Raw genomic sequence first — 25,496 nt, 5'->3', positions numbered from 1 at the left:
CTATAAATATTAATATTACCTGAGGTCGACTGCTTTGCTTTAAATCAGAATGTATTCAACTAAGCCTTCAGTAAATTAATCGCATAATCAATTTAAACAAGTTTGATCATTTTCTTTTGCATGATTGATTTTTTTTGGTGTTTTTCTTTCTGCCAAAAACTGGATGAGTAAAGGCTTCAGTCTGTTGCTATGGTTACAACTATACTGCAAAATCACAAAATCTTACCAAGTATTTTGGTTTACTTCTAGTGCAAATATTTTTAGAGCACTTAAAATGAGACAAAACTAATTTAAAAGTAACTTTTCAACAAAAATGTACTTGTTTAAAGCCAGTAATTTCTTCGTATTTATTTTTTAAAAAGTACTAGGTCCACTGGCAGATTAATTCACTTTTAACAAAACGTTTTTCTCATAAGTGAAATAATCTGCCAATAGAACTGGCAGTTTTTCAGAAATATTAAGGAATGATTTACCTAAAACAAGCTGCTATATCTTACTGAAAAGTTACTTGTAAGCTTGTTTTGTCTGATTTTAAATTTAGTAAAATATTTACCCTAGAAACTAGACCAAAAATATTTGGCTATATTTTCTGATTTTTTCTTTGTGTATTCCTTCTTTTGATGGACAATTTTCCTTACAGACACCTAAGTGTCCATTTTACTTGTTGTTTCGGTTGTTTTGTTTATTTATTGTGGATATTTTAAAAGTGTTCTGGTTCCAGTGTTAAATGTTTATTAGAAATTAAAGTTTATTGATCTTTGAGAGGATGTGCTTGTGGTTTTATTCTATTACTGTGTTCTAGTTCTTGAAAATGGTCTCAAAATATCATAACAACTTCAGAGACAAATTTTGTTATCAAGATAAGCGTGTATGCAGCTGAGTTTAAATTATGTGGTTTAATTTAATAAATCTGCTCTTTTTCTCTTGCGAAACACCTTGAGATGAGATCTGTTGTAAATTTAATTACACTGCAAAAACACAAAACCTTACCAAGTATTTTTGCTTCAGTTTCTAATCCATATATGTTAGTACACTTAAAATAGGACAAAACTAACTTCTTAGAAAGATGTAGAAGCATTTTTTAAATAAATAATTCCTTAATATTGATGAAAATGTTCTTGTTCCATTGGCAGATTATTTCACTTGTAACAAGACATTTTCCCCATGTTATAAATTAATTCATCTGCCAATGGAACTTGAGCTTTTTAATCAATATTAAGGAGTTATTTACTTAAAACAAGCTTCTATTTCTTACTGAAAAGTTAGTTTTAAGTTGCTTTGCCTGATTTCATTTGTACTGAGATATTTGCACTAGAAGCTGGACTAAAATGACTTGGTAATATTTAATGTTTTGCAGTGCAGCTGGAGACTCAACCTGCTGACCGCTCTCTCCCACGGGGCTCACCTGTGTGATGCAGCTTCAGGAACCCGACCTGCGCGATAATTTGCCCAGATTGAAAGTTTGCCGAGAAAGAAAACGCGAGCTCATCTCCTAGCTTACATACCGTACTAATGCAAAGCCTGCCGTGCTAATCTGACCGGCTAACTGCTGCTTCCTGTGGCAGATGGTTGACCTTTCAGCGTGACCCTGTTCAGTTAGCGGTTAGCCGGGCCACAGCCTCACTGAGCTAATTTAAACCCCAGCAGTTGTTGGTGGCAGCAGTTGTTAATATCTGATCTCTTATCGGTAGGTTGAACACAGACCGATCTATAAATACCATCTGCTAGTTTATGCTAAGCCCAGACTGGACCGTGCTGCACAAAACTGAACCTGAAGCTCATCATCTTCATCATCATCAACAAGTGGCTCCTTAAACTATTAAAAGTCTGAGTCATATTTAGTGATGGATAATGTGGCAGAGCGTAGATCTCTGCTGCGGTCTTAGGTTTACAGTCACGGGATAGTCCTGCTGATGTTGCTTCACACGTCGGACCCAGAACCATCTGAGCTCCGGCGCTGCTGATGGGATCCAAACTGCTGCTCTGACCAGCAAACCGCAGAAAAACACAGTTTCTCTTCTCCCATCAGCTTCCAGGTCCAGTTTCTTCACCCCTAGGAGAACCTCAGGGCTCAGTTCTAGGGCAGTAACTAGGTACATTTACTAGCATAACTTTTTGTGTACATTTAGGAGTATTTTTACTATGCTGTACTTTTTATTTTTACTTGAGTGATTTTATTATAAAATATCTATACTCTTACTTGAGTAAAATATCTGGATTTTCTACCCACTGAACGAAAAACAAACACGTTTTAACCATTAATTCACCAGACACAGACACATACCTGCAGTTTTTATTAAAGTTCAAAAATTTGATTTGTAAATTTTGAAAAGAAAAAGAAGAAATAATCATCTTTTGCCCAATTTAATTATTTTTTGTTATGAATTGTAATTTTGGTACTAAAAATTACAAAATTTCCACTTAACTTTATATTTTGGGCTGTCTAATATGTAATTTTTAAATATTAAATGATTTGATCAGTTACTCAGCACTTGATGTTTTACCAAATACATTGTACTTTTACTTGAGTAAATTTATTATGAAGTATTTCTACTCTTACTTGAGTAAAATTTTTAGATTTTCTACCCACTGATTTAAAAACAAACATGTTTTAAATAAAAATTCACCAGACACAGATGCACCTGCAGTTTTTGTTAAAGTTTCATAATTTTTTTAATGAAAGAAACTGATTTGGAAAAAAATTATTTAACCTAACTGTATTATTTTTTGTTACTTCTATAAATTATTGTCATTTTGGTCCTAAAAATACCAACATTTCCACTTATCTTTATATTTTGGTCCGTCTGAGGATGTAATTTTCAAATATTCAATCATTAATAATGTGATCAGTTACTTGGTGTGAGAGCGGACTTCGTACCAAAGACTTTTTCACTCTTTAGTAATTTCTTGGATGTCTATTTTTTACTTTGACTTGAATAATAATATGATGAAGTATTGCTACTTTTACCTGAGTAAAAGTAATCATCAGGCTAAGCATTGTTTGTTTATTTATTTTAGGTTTTTGGGGTTTTTTTATTGTGTATTTTCAAAGTTCCTGTCAATTTTTAACATTTTTTAACTCAAAAACACAATAAACACCCGCTGCCTTCAGGCTTAGCAAGTTTTCTGGGGGAAGTTTTCTTCTTCTGATTTAGTCCTGCATAAAAAACCCAACACCACTAACTTTGGTGTAAAAATGGATCCCAGCCTAAAAGTCGACTCACTTGTCAACGCTGCGGTCCAGTCCGCTTGCTTTCAGTCATGTCTAGACGCCACAGAGAGACACTGATCCATGTTTTTATCGCCTCATGCCTGAATTACTGTACCTCTCGTTTGACTGGATTTCATCAGGTGTCCCTCTCACTGCTACAGTACAAAATGTGTCTCTTTAACTCGTGCAAGCCAACGAATGCACATAGCTGTGCTTCTTGGGCTCCTTTACTGACTTCCCCTTCAGTTTTGAATCCATTAAAGTAAAACAAACATTTTTTGTGTTGTGTAGCAGTTAAATTTGCCCCAGAACCAACTTAAGAGCAAAATAAAACCCTACTCCTTACATTTTCCTTCTTATTTTGAGAAGTTTGTAATTGAATTTATTAGGAGCACGACTCATCCAGAACCGGTTTAAAATCAAAACCTCCATTGATGAGCTTCTATTTTCACTTTAAAAAATGTAAACATAACAATCAGTTCATGTGGAAAACAAGAAACTTGAATTAAGACGAGATGTAAATCGGAGAGAAGGTTTCCGGATGAAAGTGTCACTTGGAGCTGTGGAGAAGCTGTTTTTAGAAACCACAATCATCGAAAACCCATCCAACAGATCAAGGTTTGACCCCACTGTGTAATCTCAGCTCTGCATGCTCCACCACAGACACACACACACACACACACGGTTCATATCGCACCTCACTTCCATCTGAAACACTTGACTCCAGCTTACCTTCTTCTGCTTTTTCCGAACTAAATCCGGTAAACATCCAATTCCCGGCAGGACGGTTACCTATCGGTCTGTTTTCCAGCTCGTCTTCCTCTCTCTGGGTCCGTCTGCCGTCTTCAGCTTTGCTTCTCTGACTGAAACATGAGAGGTCAGGTAGTGTGTCTTCTCAGACACGCACACAGAAACACACACACAGGAAGCCACATGCTCATCAGTTCCCTGCTAATTATTTTTTCCCTCCGGTCTGATGTGACCTGGGTTTAGTTAGTATTTTTTTGCGCAGGAGGAGAACTAAAACCCAAACCTCGACCAGAACCACTTGGCATCAACCTTCCTCTGCACAGACATCACCACCTCACACTGAGGCTTTGGAGGATCTGTCTATGCAGAAGCAAGAAGAAATGATGAATCCAACCTGGTGTCTTCTCTGCTCTGTCTCCTCTGTATCATATTCAGCTTCATTATTATTCTTGTCATGTTTACGATTTGAAGTGCAGCAACAGTCAGAAAGAGAAGAAATGAGGGAGCGAGACTAATTAACACAACAATTGAACTTGAAGTAAAACTGAAGAGAAACTGAAAATCAATGGCCTGACAAAAGAATAAAGTAAGAGTGTTTTCACGCCTGTTAGCCTGATAAATCACAACTTTTGTTACATTTTCAGCTGCTGCTGTTCTCTTTCTCACTGCATTGTGTCAAACCAACCAAACCCTGAAAAACAGTTCCCCTCCTCGCCTGCGGTGGAGCTGCAGCAAGAACCACAGAAGGAAGTGATACATAAACCTCTGAGGAAGACAATGAGAAACTTGCATCTTCACGAAATGTTAACAAAAATGGACTGGCGTCAGATTTTAGCGGTTGTAGGATTTCTCTTTTGTCTTTTTTAAAAGAATAAGAGCGATTTCTTCCGGGTTTTTTTTTTTTTTTTTGGTGGAATTTACCCAGAATGCCCTGCGGTACAATCCACTTTCTGCTTTTGGAGCGGTGTTGTTTACATAACGTATTTGAACCGCACCAGAGTTCACTTCAGCCGAACAGAGTCCTGGGTTTTCAGGTGGACCACAGTTCATTCATATCTCCCCAAACAAACGAACTGGATTAGGATTAAAGTGGACTAAACTGGGCTGGTGTGAATGCATCCTAAGAAACCAAACACAAAGGAATTACACTGGGATGGAAATACCTTTTGAGCAATAATGAGTGCAGAGAAATTAATTAAATGATGCAAAATCTAACATGCATAAATAAACAGAAAGGAAATGATCCATTACTAGAACCAAACTGCATTTTTTTAAAACTGTCGGCAGCAACAGAGCAGAACAATGTAACCAACAGAGATCTTAGCAGCGTTGTAATTAAAGGGTCAGAATCTCAACATGGTGATGCTCATAGACATTGTTTGGTTACAAACATAATCTTAAGCTTTACTTTTAGAGGCAGTCTTACATGTGTCTTGTAAAATAAACATGTTTCCACCATGTCTAACAGCTGCGAATGCGAGGAGCGACTATATTGAAATGCAGAGGGCCTCAGAAGTCATGACCAATTGCTCCCAGTTTCTCAGTGGAAAATCTGATTTTGGGTTTGGAGGACCTTTGGAGAAGGTCTGGCTAAATTCACACCTCGTTTGTTTTTGAATTTATCACAATAAAAATATGGATGTGTTAAATTATGTTTAATGTTCTATTACTTTAATTGATGTTATAATGCAGGCAGGTTTATGCAGTGGTATAAATTAGTGGTAGTTTCCATTTATAAATAGGAGGAACTTTTAAGTTATTGTTGAATGTTTTTTTAAAAAAATCTGATTTGTACATTTCCTTATCTGTTGCTGTCTTTAATGCACATTTTAATAACCATAAATCCAAATATTCAATAATAAGCGTCTAAAACGTATAATCTAGATGTTCTTAGAACTTAAACGCAAGGGTTAATAAAATGAATGGAGGTCAAACCAAAGTCGATGATATGAGTTTTGCTTGTAGTCCACTAGAGGGAGCACTAGTCACCCACAGAGATCTCTCTGAGTGATCCAGCATCAAATAAGTAGAGTTTTAAAGTAAACAAGTAAAAGTACTTTGTTACTGTACTTAAGTAGATTTTTCAGGTATCTGTACTTTATTTGAATATTTATTTTTCTGATGATTTTTTTACTTTTACTCCCTAGATTTTAAGAGAAATACCTGTATTTTTCTCCTTACATTTTCATTTATGGCTTGTTACTTCCATAATGAAAAATAATTACGAGGAGTCAAATCAAATCATAAAAAAATCCACATTTCACACAAAAAGTGTTATAGTGTCAGTAAGTCTCCATTCAGTTGGATGCAGCCAAAGCAAAGCAGAAGAACAAACTGTGGCCTGAGCAAAACAACATGGATGGAGACTTTAACCTGAGTAACATCGCAAACAACAGAGGAACACATTTCCCATTTTTAACCTTATTTTAAAAAAATCCAGATACAATACATACATATATATATATATATATATATATATATATATATATATATATATATATATATATATATATATATATATATATATATATATATATATATATATATAGGGGGGGTGTATGTGTGTGTGTGTTTGCATGTGTGTGTAAATCAATTGTCATTGTTTCTCTAAATTATTCTAAAGATAAACTAATAATGTTCTTAAAAATTTACATTTTGAAAACATAAAAAATATATTTTCTTCAGTCCTACATTAAATAAAATATTACTTTTCTCTAATTATTCTAAAACTATATTAGGGATGGACTATAAAACATATAGTACTATTAACATGAGTTTTACTAGACGTTGAAATTTGGACTGCAACCGGCAACCCCGCCGAACGGCGCCATGTTTGCTTTTCATGAGCGTGAGGCGCATGCGCCAAGCTATATAGCCTTATGACGCCACGTGAGCCCTTGATGAAGACGCGGTTCGCACCTGGGAGCAGGAGACATGAAAGCAGCGTGCTGATATACATCCATTCTGGAACCCGGATTAAAAAATGGACTTTTCTGATCTTCCAAGACGCTGAATCCGAGTGGACGCCAAACTTAAATAACTGAACTTTCGTGGATGAACCTGAAATGGTTTCTTTGCCGAATGGGCCTAGAAGGGTGGCCTCCACCTGCTAGCGTGGACGCCACCAGGCCACGGGAGCGCCATGATTGAAATCGCTGCGTTTGTTATTCGGTAAGTTACCTTTAGGATACCTTATTCGAAATTGTTTGCTTCGACGGTGATGAAGTTATTGAAGCCGTTTTCTGTGTTTAAACAGAGCAGCAGAGGAGGAGCGACCGACCATGGCGTCTCAACGGCGGATTGTTTGTTTGCTGGCGTCCCGAAAATATCTGAGGAATAAAAATGGCGTCTGGACTTGGCAGTAGATCGACAATGGATTACCTACGTTGATCTGCAATCAAGTTGAGGATCGCTTCGAGCTGCCTGGGGGATCCGCCCGATCCATCAATGGATGGTTTCGATGGCGGGTCCAGAAGACGTCTCAGGGTAGGAGCTGCTGGTTGAAGGCCTACGCTAGGCCTCGCGCTCTGCTGGTTTGGTTTGATTCTCTGCTGAGAGTCTATGAGCTGAGAAGGATTCTGCTGGTTTAAATCCTTCTGCTTTGGTTTTTGTACTGCTGTTTTTGAAACAACTGCTGTGGTCATGTTGACCTGTGCAGGTTTAGGTGCAATTAGTTGTTGGGATCTTAAGTTCATGGTTAAAAGTCTGTTGTGATGTGAAAGAAAGATGGCTGCCAAGGATTTGGCAAATACAGTTTAGAGGCTACAGGAAGTGATTTGCCCTAGTAAATGGTAAATATCGCAAATAAACCTTGATAACATACCTACATATTTAATGTGGCTATGTTGCCATATTGGCATAGGTGCATTAAGGTAATTATCTTTTTGATGAATATTATCAAATATCTCTGGGTGAAAATAAGGTCTTTCATTTACATTTCTACATGCATACCTTTGTTGTTTGTTGTACCTACTAAATATTTAGTTTCAAATTGTATTTAAATGTTTCAAAGGCAGGGTTCATACTTTAATAATTCAATAAATCAAACAAATTTACGTTAAACAATTTCACAAAAACTGTGAAAACTGATTTTATTGTGTCGAAACAACAAAGCGCGGCCTCTTGCGATTTCATTTTGGAATTTCATTTCTTCTGGACGACGACGACGCTCAGCGGAGAGATCGACTGGAGCTGCAGGTCGGAGGTCACAGAGGTAATGTTCACACTGTCTAATCAAACTCTTTTCACAGGTTTTCAGCTGAAATTAACTCCATGTTTTTCTCCTAGCACCACTGGGAGCTGTTTCAGTGTTTTTAAGTGTATGTTTTAAACCCAGTTTCTCTCCTAGTCTAATGAATGGTTGACCTTTTGTTGCACCTAACTGTTTTCCCTCCCTTTCTAAAGCCTTTAAAATCACAATTAAGTTGTTTCTTTCAGAGATGAAGCCACCAAAAAGGAGCTTCTACTGCAGCTAAATCCATTTTCTCCTGTAGAAAACTCTCTTCTTCTTCTGTCCTATTTTTTCCTCTGTCCTTTCAAATCCCCCGGGGGTAGTGACAGATGGCCTTTCATACAGAACCACATTCTGGTTCTGCTGGAGGTTTCTTCCTGTTAAAGGGAAGTTTTTCCTCCACTGTCACTACAAGCATCCTCAATATGAGGCATTGCTTTAGTGCAACTTTCAACCAATTTAAATAATTGGTGCAATGTTGACCTCTTTTTGAGTCTTCCTTTTAAAGGGAAGTTTTTCTTCTCTATTCTCATGCATCCTCAGTATGGTAAGGAGGCATGGGTCAACTTTACATCAGATTTCATCCTTTAGCAACCCCCCACTGACGGATGGAAAGGCCGTCATCGCCCTGCTGCTGATGGATGACCTCGGTGACCCCACCATCGGCTTGGCAGTCTGACTCAAGAAATGCTGCAGGTATTTTGCTGTTAGAGATTTTTACAGGTATGAGTTTTTGAAAAGGGAAAATTTCTTTGAGTTGTTAGAGTTTGACCTGAAACCTAAACTCTTCCTGTTGTCTTCCTGTCCTATTGTGCTACAGGAATCCACCTGTGTCATCATTTCATCTGACTTCATCCTCAATCGCCCCCCACTGATGGATGAAAAGGCCGTCATCGCCCTGCTGCTGAAGGATGACCTCGGTGACCCCACCATCGGCTTGGCAGTCTAACTCAAGAAATGCTGCAGGTATTTTGCTGTTAGTAGGTGCCGGCAGTCAATTTTTTTTCTTTAGATTTTTAATACTCTAAATGCATTTTTCTATTGGGTGTATTACCAGAAAAGAACAAAATGACTTCCAGCCTGTTATGTCCAACGGTGTTTGAGATTTTGGGGGGTGGGTGTACCTTGAACACTTTTGAGCAGAAAAAGATGGGGTTTTTGAAAGCTGATTTCTTAAAAAATAAATCAATTTGACACTTATTAGTAATGACATTTCTTAAATGTATATAAATCATAATGCAAAACATGATAATGCATGGTTTAAATGGATTACTTTAAATATGAAGATTATTTAAAAAATGACATTTTGAAAAATAAAACAAATTTCAATATTGACCCTAACAGCTGACATGGCATTTTTGGGATACCATATTAATAGAGTTTGACCTACACCTGTTGTCTTCCTGTAATATTGTAGTTCAGGAATCCACCTGGGTCAACTTTTCATCTGACTTCATCCTTAATCAACCCCACTGACGGATGGAAAGGCCGTCATCGCCCTGCTGCTGATGGATGACCTCGGTGACCCCACCATCGGTTTGTCAGTGTAATTCAAGAAATGCTGCAGGTATTTTGCTGTTAGAAATTTTTACAAGTATGAGTTTTTGAAAAGGGAAAATTTCATTGAGTTGTTAAAGGGTTTGACCTGAAACCTAAACTCTTCCTGTCCTATTGTGCTACAGGAATCCACCTGGGTCAGCTTCTCATCTGACTTCATCCTTTATCACCCCCCACTGATGGATGGAAAGGCCGTCATCGCCCTGCTGCTGATGGATGACCTCGGTGACCCTGCCACCACGCTCGGCAGGTTTTCTGGAGGAAACCCTGGAAGCGTTCCCGTGTGAGCAGGTAAGGCAGACACTTCCTGATCCAGTTTTCCATTTTGACTTGAAACCTTCTCAGCAGTGTTCCTCGAATCCTGCAGTTATTTTGCTGCTTTTTAAGTGATACTGACAACTGAGGTTTTGAAGAGGGATGATTTCATTGAGTTGTTAAAGGGTTTGAGGTAAAACCTTCACCTTTCTTGTCCTTTAGGAATTATTTTGCTTCATCTTGTTTTTGTCTCTGATTTCACCCCTCGTCGCCCCCCTATAGACGGACGGAAAAGGCCTTCCTCATAGGGCTGGGCGATGTATCGAGCATACTCGATGTATTGTGATATTTTCTATTCATGATAGTTAAAATGGCTATATCGCAACTATAGTGTATAAATTGTTGTTCAAATAATAAGGTTTTGCCATCAAATTCACTTCCAGTATGGTTTGACTACAAATGCGTCGCTAGTCGGTCGCCCCTCCCAACCTGAACATTTTCTGCCAATCACGTTATGCAGAGAAAACTAACATGGTGGCAGTGACAGTTTGAGGAAAGCTGTGAATGAGACGGTAACTGAAGACGAATGAGATGAACTAGTCTAGTTCCTAAGAGAAACAACGCTGGATCAATAATTTGGCAGTAGTTCAGATTTTATATGGAGGACATTTGAACAAAATGAGGTAATTTGTGAAGCATGTTATAAAACTGTTGCCACAAAAGATTGCATTTCCCTCCCTAATCAGACAATTTCTGCACATGCCAGTAGAACTAGTCCTTTAAAGTGAAACCTGGAGACGTAGGTATGATTCATTTAGTGCCGTGCAATGGAGAAAATAACTCAAAACTACTCATTCTTTTTTTAATCTCGTCAGCTTTACGCTACATGTCGACTCGTTGCCGTAGCAACTGACAACAATGCAACTTTATGCATCAGGATTCAGCACCAAAAACTCAAACATTACCCTCGCATAGAGCAGAACGTTCAGTTCGTTATAGGTGTGTATTGATAAGTGATCACTGTGGTAGATTAGCCAGCGCTGCTGTTAGCTAATTTAAACACCTGCTTTACTGATGATCTGTCAGTCTGTGTGTAGGTTGCTTTTTTCTTTTTAAGCTGAACCAAAACACACTTTATTCCTCAACACGCTTTCCCTCGTGATTTTTTTTCTTGAATAAAGCTTTTTTCTGACCTTGTTATCTAATCAACAATTCATAGCAAAACACTGGATCCATTTTATTTCATATATTGAGATTACATTTAAGTCTAGCAGGGAAATGGGGGTGGAAACTTGTGTAACATCATGCTGCAAGGGGGCTATAGTTTAAAATAACATTTGATGCTCATTTAAGTATGTCATGATGTATATAGTGTATAGTGATGAAGCAAAAATATATTGTGATATTCAATTTTCCTCATTTCCCCCAGCCCTACTTCTTCACCTGCCTCTCCCCCTGCTGATGGATGACCTCAGTGACCCTACCACATTGGCTTCTGCAGTCTTCCTCAAGAAATGCAACAGGTATTGGCATCACACTTAGAAGTGAGTTTGTGAACATTCTGAGTTGTTAAAGGATTTGACAGGAAATCTGCACCCGTCTGTTGTCCTTCAGGAATCCTCTTGGATCATCCTGGACCTTCACCGCCGGATGGACAAGGCCGTCGTCCCCTGCCGGATGGAGAAGGCTGTCGTCGCCCCCGCCACCAATGGATGGAAAGAAAATGACAGAACTTGAAACATTTAACACGAGCTCGGTTTCTTTTCTTTTTTCTACCAAAAACTTAACGAGTCTCCAGTAAAATTGAAGGTCAATTTTGTTTACAGAGACTTCATAATTCATTTTGTTGTTTTTATTTGTTGTAGATATTTTAATTGTGTTCTCATTTTCTTTTTCTACTTAATTATGTATTTCAACAGTGAACTTTTTGTTTTCTGTTTCTCTCTCCATAGGAGCTCCACCTGGTCTGGCTTTCTGATTGGCTGTGGTTCCTTCCTGCAGGAGGGCACTGGCTGGCATGATGCTGCCATCACCTAACAGTTCTCCCTCTCCTGTTAACGTTCCACTTCCATGAATGTAGAAAGTTCTCCTGACCAGCTGACCTGTTGTTGTCTCTGCTCTGTCTTCTCTCAGCTCCAGTCGGTCGTGGCAGATGACTGCTGGTACTGAGCCCGGTTCTGATTCAGCTGGAGGTTTCTTCCCGTTAGAGGAGAGTTCTTCCCCTCAACTGTCGGTACATGCATGCTCTGTCTGAGGGATTGCTGTAAGGTCAAGGACTCAACACGAGCGACTTGCTGTCGCCCCCTGCTGGTCAGGAGGAGTGACTGCTGGAAGTCAGTGACTCCATGCACTCTGCTGGGTTTCCTTTGGTACAAACTGTTTAAAATACTTAAATATTTAACTGAGCTTATTGTATTGCAATTGCAATATGAGATTAAACTCAAATAATTTCAAAGTGCATTGAGACGACTTTTGCTGTGAGTTGGCACTATATAAAATTAAACACTTAAACGAACAAATGCGCCCCAATAGCCAATAAAACAACCAATACAAAAACTCAAAAACAAAAACTCCTAAAAACTTCAATACAAAAACTCTAAAAACAAAAACTCCTAAAAACTCTAAAAGCAAAAACTCTAAAAGCAAAAACCTAAAAGCAAAAACTCTAAAAGCAAAAACTCCAATACAAAAACTCCAATACAAAAACTCTAAAAACAAAAACTCTAAAAACAAAAACTCTAAAAACAAAAACTCCTAAAAACAAAAACTCTAAAAACAAAAACTTCAATACAAAAACTTCAACACAAAAACTCTAAAAGCAAAAACTTCAATACAAAAACTCTAAAAACAAAAACTCTAAAAACAAAAACTCCAATACAAAAACTCTAAAAACAAAAACTCCAATACAAAAACTCTAAAAACAAAAACTCTAAACAAAAACTCCTAAAAACAAAAACTCCTAAAAACAAAAACTTCAATACAAAAACTCTAAAAACAAAAACTCCAATACAAAAACTCTAAAAACAAAAACTCCTAAAAACTCTAAAAACAAAAACTTCAATACAAAAACTCTATAAACAAAAACAGAAATTAAAGAGCAAAATAACATTTATTAATTTGTATTTATAGTGTCATTTCACAGCTATGTCGTCAAGGGATTTTAGAAAGTAATTTTAATTCTTAGATTCCAATTGATCCTACTTATCAAAGCATCAAGTTTGGTTTATTAAAACCCTCCAAGGTCTATGGACTGATATACTTGTTGTTTTTTTACATGTCTGATTTGGTGACATAGCAGCAAGACTCCGCCTCCCCGAGTCTCACTTTCGCTTGAGTTTGAAGTGCACATTATAAACCAGTTTTTAAATTATGTCAATAGGCGAAGTAAAACTGAAGTTATGCTAAAATATTTAAACCATCTTTTTTCAATCAGCAAAATTGTAAAAAAAATTGCTGTTGCAACATACAAAAGAAAACATAACAGGAGATGCCCTGACTCGATCTCACATATTCAACTGATAAGAGTAGACAACATTTTGTTGCTGTGAAACTTTGGACATTGACGCAAGTAATGGCGTGAAAAAAGTATGAGCAGTAACACGGTGGTGAGGTAGCTATGCAGAGATCCAAATAGAGAAGTAGGGTCGCTGCGCAACTGTGCAGCCTTGATCTTTAAGGGGCGACGCTGAGATGTTGAGAAGTAGGGGGCGCTGCGCAACTGTGCAGCCTAGATAGGGAGCGCTGCGCAACTGTGCAGCTTAGATAGGGAGCGCTGCGCAACTGTGCAGCCTAGATAGGGAGCGCTGCGCAACTGTGCAGCTTAGATAGGGAGCGCTGCGCAACTGTGCAGCCTTGATCTGAGAAGTAGGCGGCGCTGTGCAACTGCTACTACTTTAGTATTCTGAACTATAAAAAACATTCATTATACATATTTGTGGGTTTCACAGTGAAAAAATGAGTTTTTCTACTCAAATAAGAAATTTTTTTATGCAATTTTAGGCCCAAAATGCAATATCAGTACATCCAAATGACAAAAATAAGTGTAAATTGACAAAGTTCAGGTTGTCCTGAAAAAAAATTATACCACATAATATATTATACATTATTAATCATTTCTATTAAGAAATATAAAGGTAAAATCTAAATTTGTCAAACGATCATTTATACTATGGACCGTAGAGGGTTAAAGTATTTTAAACAGTTTGTACCAAAGGAAACCCAGCAGAGTGCATGGAGTCACTGACTTCCAGCAGTCACTCCTCCTGACCAGCAGGGGGCGACAGCAAGTCGCTCGTGTTGAGTCCTTGACCTTACAGCAATCCCTCAGACAGAGCATGCATGTACCGACAGTTGAGGGGAAGAACTCTCCTCTAACGGGAAGAAACCTCCAGCTGAATCAGAACCGGGCTCAGTACCAGCAGTCATCTGCCACGACCGACTGGAGCTGAGAGAAGACAGAGCAGAGACAACAACAGGTCAGCTGGTCAGGAGAACTTTCTACACTCATGGAAGTGGAACGTTAACAGGAGAGGGAGAACTGTTAGGTGATGGCAGCATCATGCCAGCCAGTGCCCTCCTGCAGGAAGGAACCACAGCCAATCAGAAAGCCAGACCAGGTGGAGCTCCTATGGAGAGAAAAACGGAAAATAAAACGTTAGCCGTTTATACCAATTATTATTCATATGTTGTCTTACTCACTGTCTAGTTTGTCCCTCAATATGAGTTAAACCTGTCAGGTCTTCCTCTACCAGGTTCTGACACCTTCAGGCCTCTATTCAGATCAGTTCACTGTTTCTGGTTTTATTTTCCCCCTGCCACCTTATTGTGGTGGAAGGGTTTGAGTGTTCCAGAGATCCTAGGAGCCGTCAGAGGCTTCATGCCTCTGGTCGGGTTTTGTTTTTTGCTATTTGATGTTATTTCTAATTTTTGTTTTTATATTACCTTTTTTTATTACAATAGTTGTTATTGATTTTTATCATGTCTTCAATCGTAGGTGTGATACCTCCGTGTTTATCCTGGTTAGCACATATACAGAACCGCCTCCCTGGCAAGGAGGGGTTGCAAGATAACTTTTCCTACCTCACACAGTGATATTGTTACATTGCTGAATAAGTGAATGCCGGTAGGTTTTTCGTATCTTGTGTATATGTTTTTTTTTTGTGTGTTTTGTTTTGTTTTTTTGGGGGGCATTTTTATTTGTTTCTCCTTTTCTTACATCTTCCAGGATAGTGTTATGTTGTATCTTTTAACCTCGGAGGGAAATGATTATTAATATTAAGGGTCACACCTGCTAGCTGTATTGCTATATGTTTATTCTACGTTCTGTATATTCCCACCAAATTAAAGCTGTTTGGGTTACATGCACAAGGTTGGATGTTGTTTTCCCCAGCTGCATGGGAACCAGTCTGATTCCCTGCTTTGGATCCCTTATCCCTTTGTACAAAACTCATGTGTTGTCTGCCTGGCAGAGCTTTTTGTTTCAGACTTGCTTCATTATTCACTTTCCTGTGAGCTCTCTGAGTTGTTCACAATTCATGAATAAACCTGATTGAGTGATTTTACCTGAACAGTGTTTGGAAATAGTTTTTTTTTTTCCACGACAATACACATTATTGTATAATTGACAGTCATTAATACAACAGTATTACTCAGGAACTGCAAACAGTCGGGTACGAACAATACCTGACTATGTTCCCCCAAATCCATCATTAGGAGTTTGGTTCTCCAGCCCTGCTTTACTTTCTCCAGAATCATTATAAAGTTATTATTTTCCTCTTTGCTTTCATTTGTTCCACTGCAAAGAGGCAAGTTTTATAACTTGCTGCAATCCTTTTATTTATATTTTATTTTTTTCTTTCTGTACTAATGATGTTTTAATATCAGTGTTGTATAGTAACGAAGTAAAAACACTTCACTACTTCAGTATATTTTGGAGTACTTCATACTTTCCTCGAGTATGGAAAAATTTTTGATAACTTTCACTTTTACTTCACTATATTTCCGAACTTAATTGCGTACTTTTGCTCCGATACATTTTCAATGTGTGGTTTAGTTACTGGTTACAAAAAAGCGAGAGAGGAACGGTTAGGGTTAGTAATCGTAACAGATCTTTTTCTTCATGTTGGCCGCATTTTCTGTACTATTTATTTTTCTCATTTTCAGCACTGACCTTACCTGAAGGGAAAACTTAAGGTTTACAAAAACTTTGTATTTTCTGTCCTGGAGGGTTTACTAAGAAGCTGGTTCAGTTGTAAAGCAGGTTAAGTTAACCTTGTGCTATAGGTAAAGCACCTAATTTTCTTAACTAAATGATGCCTGCAGGTATATCTATTAGCAGGTTTAATTTTGCCTGCACTTGGTTGGGTACATTATTTTAAGTGTATTTGACAAGTTTACCAAAATATAAAAAATGTCATTCAAACTGCATTTGCCTTGTTTTACTTTTCATTACATTACTTGAGTACATCCATTTTTACAGTAATTTCCATACTTAAGTACAAGAAGTTTCAGATACTTTAAGACTTTAACTCAAGTAACATTTCAGTCAGTGACTTGGACTTTTACCAAAGTCATATTTTGGAGAGGTACTTATACTTTTACTTGACTCTGAGATTTCAGTACTTTATACAACACTGTTTAATATATTAATTTAAGATTTTACACTTGTGTAACATTAGATCATGCTAAATGTTTGGTGTTATGACCATGATGCTAATGCTATTTTGTATAGATCTGGCTGGAGCTCTGAAGCGCATGCTATGTGCTAATGCTAATATCTCCATATTGTTGTGTTGAATAAATAGAAAAATCCCCCTAATCCAGACTTGGTGTTTTGTAGTTTTTCCACCACACAAAATCCCACAATGCCAGTTTGTTTCTAAATAGGGATTTTTATACACCAGTAACAGTGACTGATTATGCTAGGTTTGTAGTTGATTGGCCATGAAGAACAGCGCACCAACTGGGCCTTCCCTACAGTTTTCATTTAACTTCACATGTACTTTAATTTTTGTAAAGTATTTTTTTTTAATACCAAAAACACAGCAGGTTGCTCATGGATGTCCTTACTGACTTTTCCATCAAGCTCAACAAGTTTTCTGGGGAAAACTAATAGTTGGGACAATAGCTATGTGGTTTTTGGCTAAGAAAGCCAAACTCTCACTTTTACTTATTTAAATATTCAGGTTTGAGAGGTTAATGTTTTGGATTGACAGAGTGCTGTAGTTAAACAATAAAATGAATCCTCAAACTACAACTTGCACAATAATTGTATGCTAAAGTGTAGCAGTAGTCCATACATCTCTGTCCATATTGGTCCGTTTCTCTGTTTTTCACTAACTGGGAGAGCCACCTCAGTTCTTCCAGGATGGGTGGAGCAGGTTTGTTTCCACCCGGATCATCACTTCTTCCCTGGACCTTCTTTTTGGCCTTCACAAACCGATCTCCATATCTGGAGGAAATGACCACTGGCATTACATACATTACTTCAGCATAAACTGTTTATTTCTGTTAAGTTATTTTCTGCTTCCAGTTGTTGAAAACATATTTAGTATATTACATCAGCACATTTTAATACAGAGATGTGGGCTGGTAGAAAAGTGTTTGCCTGTATGTACAGTATGTTTGACAAACGAGCCTCATCCGATATTTGACCCATTCTCCTTTGCAGAAATGTTTTATTTCAGCCATGTTGGGGTCTTTCCAAGATATTTAAGGTCATGGCATGATTTTCCCCATCATATTACAATTTTTATTTTTTGCTTTAACCTCCATTTTTCTGTCACATCCTCACCTAAATAGCACATCAGGTTTTACATTAGAAGGTGACGCTGCTCCATCAGAAATCCGCTTACGGATGACAAGTGGCGCCCCCTGTTGGATGGCAGCCAAACTATGTCAAAAGAAGTCGTAATCGATGGAAACTAATGTTAATCTAAACCATTAGTCGACATCCATAATAAAGACTTTATATATTTTTCAAAAAAACTACTTTTAAATGGAATAAACTGAACCAATAGAAAGAGACTACTGCACCAAACTGACACCCAGAGTAGATTTAATTTATAGTTCTTTAAGCTGTTTGGCATCACATCACAAAGCAGCGACCAGCTGGACACAACTGGAGCAAAGACGAAAGTGCGTTGGAGACAGCGGGACAGGAGGCGGCGTCCAGAGTCCTTTCTGTCGCGGCGTTTTAATCTGATGATGGAGGCTCGCGTTCTGCCGTTCCTCCACCCTCCGGTCGCCCTTTGTCATACCACCTCCTCTCTTCCCCGCTCCACCACCTGCTGTTGGAGGCCCTGGCCGTAATGGCCGCGCCGGGGCCCGCCGCCTCCTCCTCGACTTCTGGCCCGACTGTCGCGGTGCTGCTGTGGGGGCCTGGGGGCCCCGATGTGGTGCAGGGCAGGCCGGTAGGGGCCCCTTCTTCTCCCTCGGTGACCCCTGGCTCCATCTTTTGGGCCCTCAGAGTCTAAATCAGTTGGAGGAACCTGCTTCTCTGGTTCCTCCCCCGACCCGATCCGGCATCGCGTCTGTCGGCCACCGTCTCCCAGAATCATCTGTGATTGGTCGGTGCAGTCTGACAGAGCGAGCCGTTCCAGGTGCTCTGCGATGGGGGGGCCCTGCCCAGGACGGGGTTTGGGTCTTCCTCCTCCTCTTGGCGCTCTGGCCTGGTTCTGGTGCTTCTGGGCCTGGAAGCCTGGGAGCTGGGACAGTCCGGGAACAAACCGCTCCGATCGGACGCCGGCTTCATCAGAGGAGGAGGAAACTGGGAGGGCGGGGGACGCATCGACCTCTGGGTTTACGTTTTCAGACACTGGAGGGGCCTGCAGGGAACAACAGAACCAGAACCAGAGGCAACTCAGACTAGGCATGTTAGGATTACAAACTGTCCCAGAAGTTATTGCAATAAACAATATTGTTGTTTCAAGACCGTTTTCAAGTAATGCAATATTTAATGCCATAATAATGTAAAAAACTCTCAAACATCAATAAGCTTTAAATTCTAATGGACTGGAATACATTTTAAATATGCAAAATAAATAAAATTATTTAGTCTCTCAACCTCAAAAAGACGTAAGATTTCTGTCCTCCAGTTTTTGGTAGAAAGAAAAGAGAAAAATGATAAATCATTGAGTTGGTTTTAATTTATTGTGCAATTAATTAATTTCACAGCTTATTTTTTTCAGCAGCTTCACACCTTCAGAAATCCATTTCACACGTTCTGTCTGTTCCAGAACAAGAGGCGTCGCTAAGAACCAGCTGGAGGCTTCAGCCACACAAATTAACAATTAATATAATCATCAATTCTGTGTTATCAATTTAATCTACAGTTGAAAACGACTAAATCTGATAACTTATTTTTGGTCAGGATAGTTCAGATTAGCTAAACAGCAGAAAAACTGGAGAGTTTTCTTTCAATTATTTTTTAAATCTTCTAATATGAATGTTTACGTTTCATCAGAACTTGTTCATCAAAGTTTAATCATTTCATCTTCAGAGGACAAACCTCCAGAAGTTGGAGGTTAATGGCTTTTCATGTAGCCTTTGTTGTGGTGGCTTCTTCTTCTTCTGAGCGCCATTTCAGCCCAGGTTGATACATGGCTTGTTTTTTTTATTTGTATAATTATGGACATACAAATGAATGGTATTTCAATACCAGATGCGCTGTTTCTTAGTGTAATAGCAGTTAATTTACACTAAGAAATGTTGACAAATGTTGAAGGAATAACCTCAACTGAATCTTATAAGGCATAATTTTTGCTTTGGCCTTTGTTTTTAAAGGACATAGTTAGATTGTTGTACGTACATTTATGAATTTTAATCATTCGATTTTAAGGAATAGCAATAACAATTACTTTAATAAGTCTAACTGACCTGAAACAGGATGTTCTTTTTTAGCTATTGCTATTCAAACAGTGGGGAAAAAAGTAGGTTATGTGTAAATATGTGGTCGGTTTTAATGATTTAATTAGACTTGATGAATTAATCAGCTGGCTGAATGGCATCCCTACCTCCTGGATGTGGATCAGGAATCGGTTGGATTCCTCCTCCGTGTCGATGATCCCGCCGTTGCACCTCTGCTTCTCCAGAATCTTCTGGAGCTGACCCCACTTCCTCTGAAAGTCGGAGCCGATCGCTGCCTGATCGAGCTGACAGGAAACTGCCGTTAGACTCCTGACCGCTACGGTCAGCACATCGGCACAAAAATATGCAAACACATAGGAGAATATTTACTCCAAAACATTTCCACAAAGAAAGGCATACATCTCCGAACTGAAAACTAGAATAATTTCTAAGATTATGAAGTGAGAAATTTGCAGGAAGTTCTTTGAAACTCAAGTGGTAAATCTAGGAGATAAATTAATTTTATAACCAAAACCAGTTGAGTTTTTGGAAGCAGTTGTAACCCAAATGGAAGTGCAAAATGTGTATTTTGCGTAATAGGTCACCTATAAAGTTTTTTTATACAAATTTCCGACCTTTCAACCGCAAAAATTGTCCCATGTTTTCTGGCTAAAATGTAATCGTCTGTTGCCAAATATTTAGTGTCTTTTACCTACAATAACCCCAATACCACGTTGCAACTCAGAGCTGCTCCTGATTAGCTTCATGCTAGCTGTGTTTACCTCAGGCAGCTCCGGTGCAGGAGACTTTAGAAGCTGGTTTCTGTCATATGTGAGAGGCTCCCTGCAGACCGGACACACCACCGTCAGCTCCTGTCGGAGGAGAGTCCAGATTTAGGAGGATTTGGATGAAACTGAGTTTTTCCGTCCAGCTGCTGGTATCTGACCTGAACGCTGCTTCCATCTCTGGTTTTATCCTCTTCCAGCTCCTTCTCCCTCTGCCGCAGCTCCCGCTCTGAGTGGACCACGTAGCGGCCGAGGCAGTGGGAGTGGAAGTAGTGGTAGCAGCTCGTCTTGGTGAAGGTCTCTCCCTCCTGAGAACCGAAAACAGGAATAAACTCACATCAGAACTGCAAAAACACAATCTTTTTTTGATTTAGCTTCTAGTAGAAATACCTTAGTACACTTGAAATAAGACTAAACTAACCTACCAGCAACTTTTATGCAAGATATAAGAGCTTATTTTTTGTTGGTTAAGAAAATTGATTATTTCATTTTTAACATGGGAAAATGTCTTGTTTTAAGTGAAATAATCTGCTAGTCTACTTAATTACTCAAAATTAAGGACTTAATGACTTTAAACAAGCTCATATCTTGCTGAAAAGTTACTTATAATTTATTTTTGTCTGATTTCATGTGCATTGTAAAGTAGACCAAAAATACCTGGTTAGATTTTGTGTTTTCGCAGTGAGAATAGACCTGTCACGATACAATTTTCCCAAAAGTTATCATGATAAACAACAATATTGTTGTTTTGAGACCACCGTAATGGCAAAATAATGCAAGAGCATATTCTCAGAGATCAATAAATTTTAAATTCTAATGAATATTTAAGACTAAAACTGGAAGATATTTTAAATATTCAAAATAAAATAAAAAAACGGAAACTACAAAATGAGCACTGAAATCTCTGTAAACAAAAATATCCCTTGAAAAATCAGCTAGTTGAGACCAAAGCACCAGTCTGAAGACTTTTGTCATCCAGTTTTTGGTAGAGAGAAAAGAGAAAAACAATAAATATTGAAAATGGAAATTATTGAACTTATTTTAACTGATCCTATGATTAACTGATTTATTGTGAAAGGCCTAAGCGAGCAAATTTAAGGCATCAGGTTGATGACCAGATCTAACCTTGAGGGATGGAAACACCTTACCTTGAAACCATAAAGGCATATGACACAGTTCCCATGAGGAATATTGCTTTCAGTCAGGATTTCTTTAGCTTTCTGTGTAGATATAAAGCAAACCAGAGGTCACAGAAATGACAAAATGTCTCCAATAATCAGATTTTTATTTAAAGCCATTATGTTCTGACCTCAATGAGTTGATACAGCACCGGAGAGCCGAGCCAAGATTCAGCCTCCGCCTGGAGACACTTCTGGACGCTGCGCAGAAACAATCACATCATTATTAAAAACCGAGTCTCTGGGCTGCAGCGACGGCGGCGCAGGAAAGTTTTTACCTGCCGAGTTTATCGTCGGAGAGCCCACGCGGGTTGTGAATAGAGATGACCGGAGACGATGAGGGATACTGAAGAAATGGAACAAAGAAAAGTCGTCAATCACCTTTAACCCATTCTGGACTAATGACGCTAATTAGCTTCATACCTTTCATATTGTGCATGTAGTCAAATGGGGGAAATAGACACTGCAAATTATTGTTCATACTATTAGAAATGCTTTGATACCATCTAGTGGTCGAAGTGTGAATTACATGTTCATGGAAGTATGCAGTGATTGTAATTCCGATTACAAAATAATCATCATACTGAGTTTGAAGAGTTTGTGTCATTCCTTAAGTGCCTGGTGAATCCAGTTCACATCATACCCAAATTTACACTAAAGTGGCTGTAATTTTCACATGTGATTGACATCAAAAACACACAAACTCAGATTGGAGGCAGAAAGAAAGAAGAGAAGGGTGTAAATTCAGGAGCGGCTCAGGCGGGTGGGAGGTCGTGGTACCTGCAGATCGAGGCTCAGAGTCAGAGTGAGTCGGACAAACTGGGAGACCGAGTCCTCTGCAGTGGATGGATACAGAACCAGACTCACCTGCCAGCCCCTGCAGCAGCACAAACAAGACACACAGGCTAAATGCTACAACTTTCAGACCACTTAATGCATCATAACGACTGGAAAAACCAATATTATGTTTTCTGATCTTTACGACCTGGAAAACACCATCATAAACATAAACTTATATCCCTGTTCAGCTCTTTGCAAACAATAGCTCAGCTATAGAACCAATAAAGATTTCAAGTTATGCTGCGAATGAACTTTGACCTCCAACATCTTTCTGATATACTTACTGTTTCAGGTGATATTTATGGGTGATTAATAACATTCTAGATTATTTTAGCCTTTTTTTTTATAACAGTTTATTCCATAAAAATCATTATTTTCTGTCCAGATCCCAGCAGAGCTGCTGCTTCCTCACCCGTCCTCTCTCCTGTCCACCTGCAGCTCCTCCAGGTAGATGGACTTCAGCACCTCGATCTCAGACTGAACCCTGTGAACACAAACAAACAAACTTTCAGCTGGTTTACCGTTTTATTAACAGTAAAGCTAACCGGTTAGCTTCGCGTTAGCTGGAGGCTTCGGCATATTTCCAGGTATTCCCATGGAAACAGCGGCCAGTTTGGCACTGGAAAAGGTAAAACAGGGTCTACTTCTGTCATTTGTAATCTGTGAACAAATATCAGAAATATTGACGGCAAACTCACTCGGACTCAGCTGCCATCGTGATGTTTCTGATGTTAGCTGGAGATAACCGGAAGTAGCCTCAGACTTTCAAAATTATGGCTTCAAAACAAGGGCTAACATTACGTAATGATAACAGATGTACTATCGTAGATGCTACACTGAATTAACTTAAGAGAACCTGACCGCAGTAGGCGCATCTAGTGGAACTGTGCTGGACTCCCTCTACAACCCAACACCCCTCCTTGTCGTGTAGGACAAATGCGGCAGCGCGTCCGCCATATTGTGAGTGTCAAATTCGCTTTGAGAACCAAGAACAGAAATGAACCGCGCACTAGCTCTGCTAAAATGGGATATATATATATATATATATATATATATATATATATATATATATATATATATATATATATTTCTGACATTTAGGATTAAAATTTTATATCAGACATATACACACATTAAAAGTACTCATGGGGTTGACATTTCTGTATAAGAAAATGTATTACTTTGTATTTGTCTGATTTAACATTTTAATCCTTAATGTAATATTTTAATAGGAAGCAGAAAATCCTGAATAAATTTAGTCCATATTAATAGAACCTATTCATTTCAATAATATTGTCAAATTTATAGAATATATTTTTGGTAATTATAAATCTACTACTTTGAGTCAGTGACTTTGCAGCTATCTTTCCTACTGAGCAAGCACATGGCAAAAGTGGGAAGGAACACCCACTTTGAATTGAAAATATTTCCAGCAGAATCAGAGAACACATCAGTGATAAGACTTTGGGTTTTGAGAGAACACTGAAAAAATATCCCATACAAGCCCCGACCTATGCTAAAGGCTAACAGGACGCAGAGCTGTGGCTCCAGAAGCTCAGTTAGCTTTCCTGTAATGGTTAGTTGATTCTGAGCTGATTCTGACAGAATCACAGGAAGATGGAAACTGTTTTCCTCCTCCAGTAGAAACTGCCTACTCTTTTACAAACGTTTCTGGTTACATAAAATCTGGAGCTCCAGACTGGAAGGATGAGATATTCAGCGCGCTGCAGACACAGGGGAACAGGAGACGGGAGGCAGAGGCATTTAAAACAGCGGATGCCGAGTGGGTGAAGATTGGCATTATGAGCGCGTTTGTGTTGCCTTCACTGCTGGCTGTGTAGGCGGACTCCATAGAAACCAGAGCTGGCTGCAACAAGGATCAGTATGGAGTGTTGAGATATGCTTGCCCTCAAAGCTGGTTCCTCTTTTTTATTATTTTTTTTTCAAATGAAGCTCCAACTTTAATCTTTTATTAGCTAGTTTTTCTCTTTTCCCCCTCATATTATCTGCATCTTCCTCCTGAGACATGTATCTCTGTATAACAGGGGGACTTAAGAGGAAAGGCTTTTGCAAAAATGTTCATTTTTATTCATTTGTCCTTTAAACTTGTTTTCTGCTGTTTGGACTTTTTGCTTTTTGGTGTTTTTCAGCGAGACAGAATCTAAATCTGGTGTCAGCTCTGGGAGGAAGTGGAGCAGAAAAGCTGCCTGGGAGCTGCACTTAATTTCACTCACTTCTGTCAGCCTGATGCTTTTCAAAGACAGAATCTCCTTCAGGTTTACTCCTACGATTCAGTCTGTGATCAAAAGGACAAAACACACAGAAATATGCAATATAACAAATCAAACTGGAATGATTAATCAAATTAATCTTGATTAATCGATTATTGGGGATGGTGTGCTGCTGACCTCTACTCGGGACGTTGTGGGCCGGTGGGCAGAGTACTTCGAAGACCTCCTCAATCCCACCAACATGCCTTCTATTGAAGAAGCTGAGCCTGGGGACTCTGGGTTGGGCTCTCCAATCTCTGGGGACGAGGTCGCCGAGGTGGTTGAGAAGCTCCTCGGTGGCAAGGCTCCGGGGGTGGATGAGATCCGCCCGGAGTTCCTTAAGGCTCTGGATGTTGTAGAGTTGTGTTGGCTGACGCGACTCTGCAATATCGCATTGACATCGGGGGCAGTTCCCCTGGACTGGCAGACCGGGGTGGTGGTCCCCCTGTTCAAAAAGGGGGACCGGAGGGTGTGCTCCAATTATAGAGGGGTCACACTCTTAAGCCTCCCTGGCAAGGTCTATTCAGGGGTCCTGGAGAGGAGGGTCCGTCGGATAGTCGAACCTCGGATCCA

General features: G+C 39.0%; 2 protein-coding genes and 1 long non-coding RNA gene across 3 annotated transcripts in view; 1 reads left to right on the top strand and 2 right to left on the bottom strand.

Moving 5' to 3' along the window:
• LOC102222615 (sodium channel protein type 4 subunit alpha B-like) overlaps positions 1 to 4,054 on the bottom strand; it is a 32,694-nt gene extending 28,640 nt beyond the window's left edge. Inside the window, exon 1 of the mRNA XM_023349023.1 lies at positions 3,944 to 4,054. The gene's annotated coding sequence lies outside the window, so the exon portion shown is untranslated. The remainder of the gene's footprint in view (positions 1 to 3,943) is intronic.
• Positions 4,055 to 9,036: 4,982 nt separating this feature from the next.
• Positions 9,037 to 11,794, top strand: LOC111611548. Its single transcript, XR_002754078.1, has 5 exons — positions 9,037 to 9,158; positions 9,610 to 9,759; positions 9,875 to 10,040; positions 11,434 to 11,527; positions 11,619 to 11,794. It is a non-coding gene; the product is annotated as an uncharacterized LOC111611548 (long non-coding RNA).
• Positions 11,795 to 18,043: 6,249 nt separating this feature from the next.
• rnf25 (ring finger protein 25) lies at positions 18,044 to 23,542 on the bottom strand. Its single transcript, XM_005817146.2, has 10 exons — positions 23,352 to 23,542; positions 23,066 to 23,137; positions 22,594 to 22,690; positions 22,092 to 22,159; positions 21,945 to 22,014; positions 21,784 to 21,855; positions 20,797 to 20,943; positions 20,633 to 20,722; positions 20,018 to 20,155; positions 18,044 to 18,829 (listed from the first exon to the last, which is right to left on the bottom strand). Exons 1-10 carry the CDS (start codon positions 23,366 to 23,368, stop codon positions 18,257 to 18,259), a joined length of 1,344 nt encoding a protein of 447 aa, XP_005817203.1. The 5' UTR covers positions 23,369 to 23,542; the 3' UTR covers positions 18,044 to 18,256.
• Between the last annotated feature and the right edge of the window lie 1,954 nt (positions 23,543 to 25,496).

This window comes from Xiphophorus maculatus, chromosome 16, assembly GCF_002775205.1.
Source record: "Xiphophorus maculatus strain JP 163 A chromosome 16, X_maculatus-5.0-male, whole genome shotgun sequence".
Classification (NCBI taxonomy): Eukaryota; Metazoa; Chordata; class Actinopteri; order Cyprinodontiformes; family Poeciliidae; genus Xiphophorus; species Xiphophorus maculatus.
This window is presented reverse-complemented; position numbering and strand designations above follow the sequence as displayed.

Bases quoted from the DNA above. Each gene is read 5' to 3' on its own strand.
- rnf25 (XM_005817146.2), bottom strand. The intron at 21,856-21,944 runs GTCAGAACATAA...ATATCTACACAG, and splicing joins TGCTGTATCAACTCATTGAG to AAAGCTAAAGAAATCCTGAC. The intron at 20,156-20,632 runs GTAAACACAGCT...GTTTCCTGTCAG, and splicing joins CTGCACCGGAGCTGCCTGAG to CTCGATCAGGCAGCGATCGG.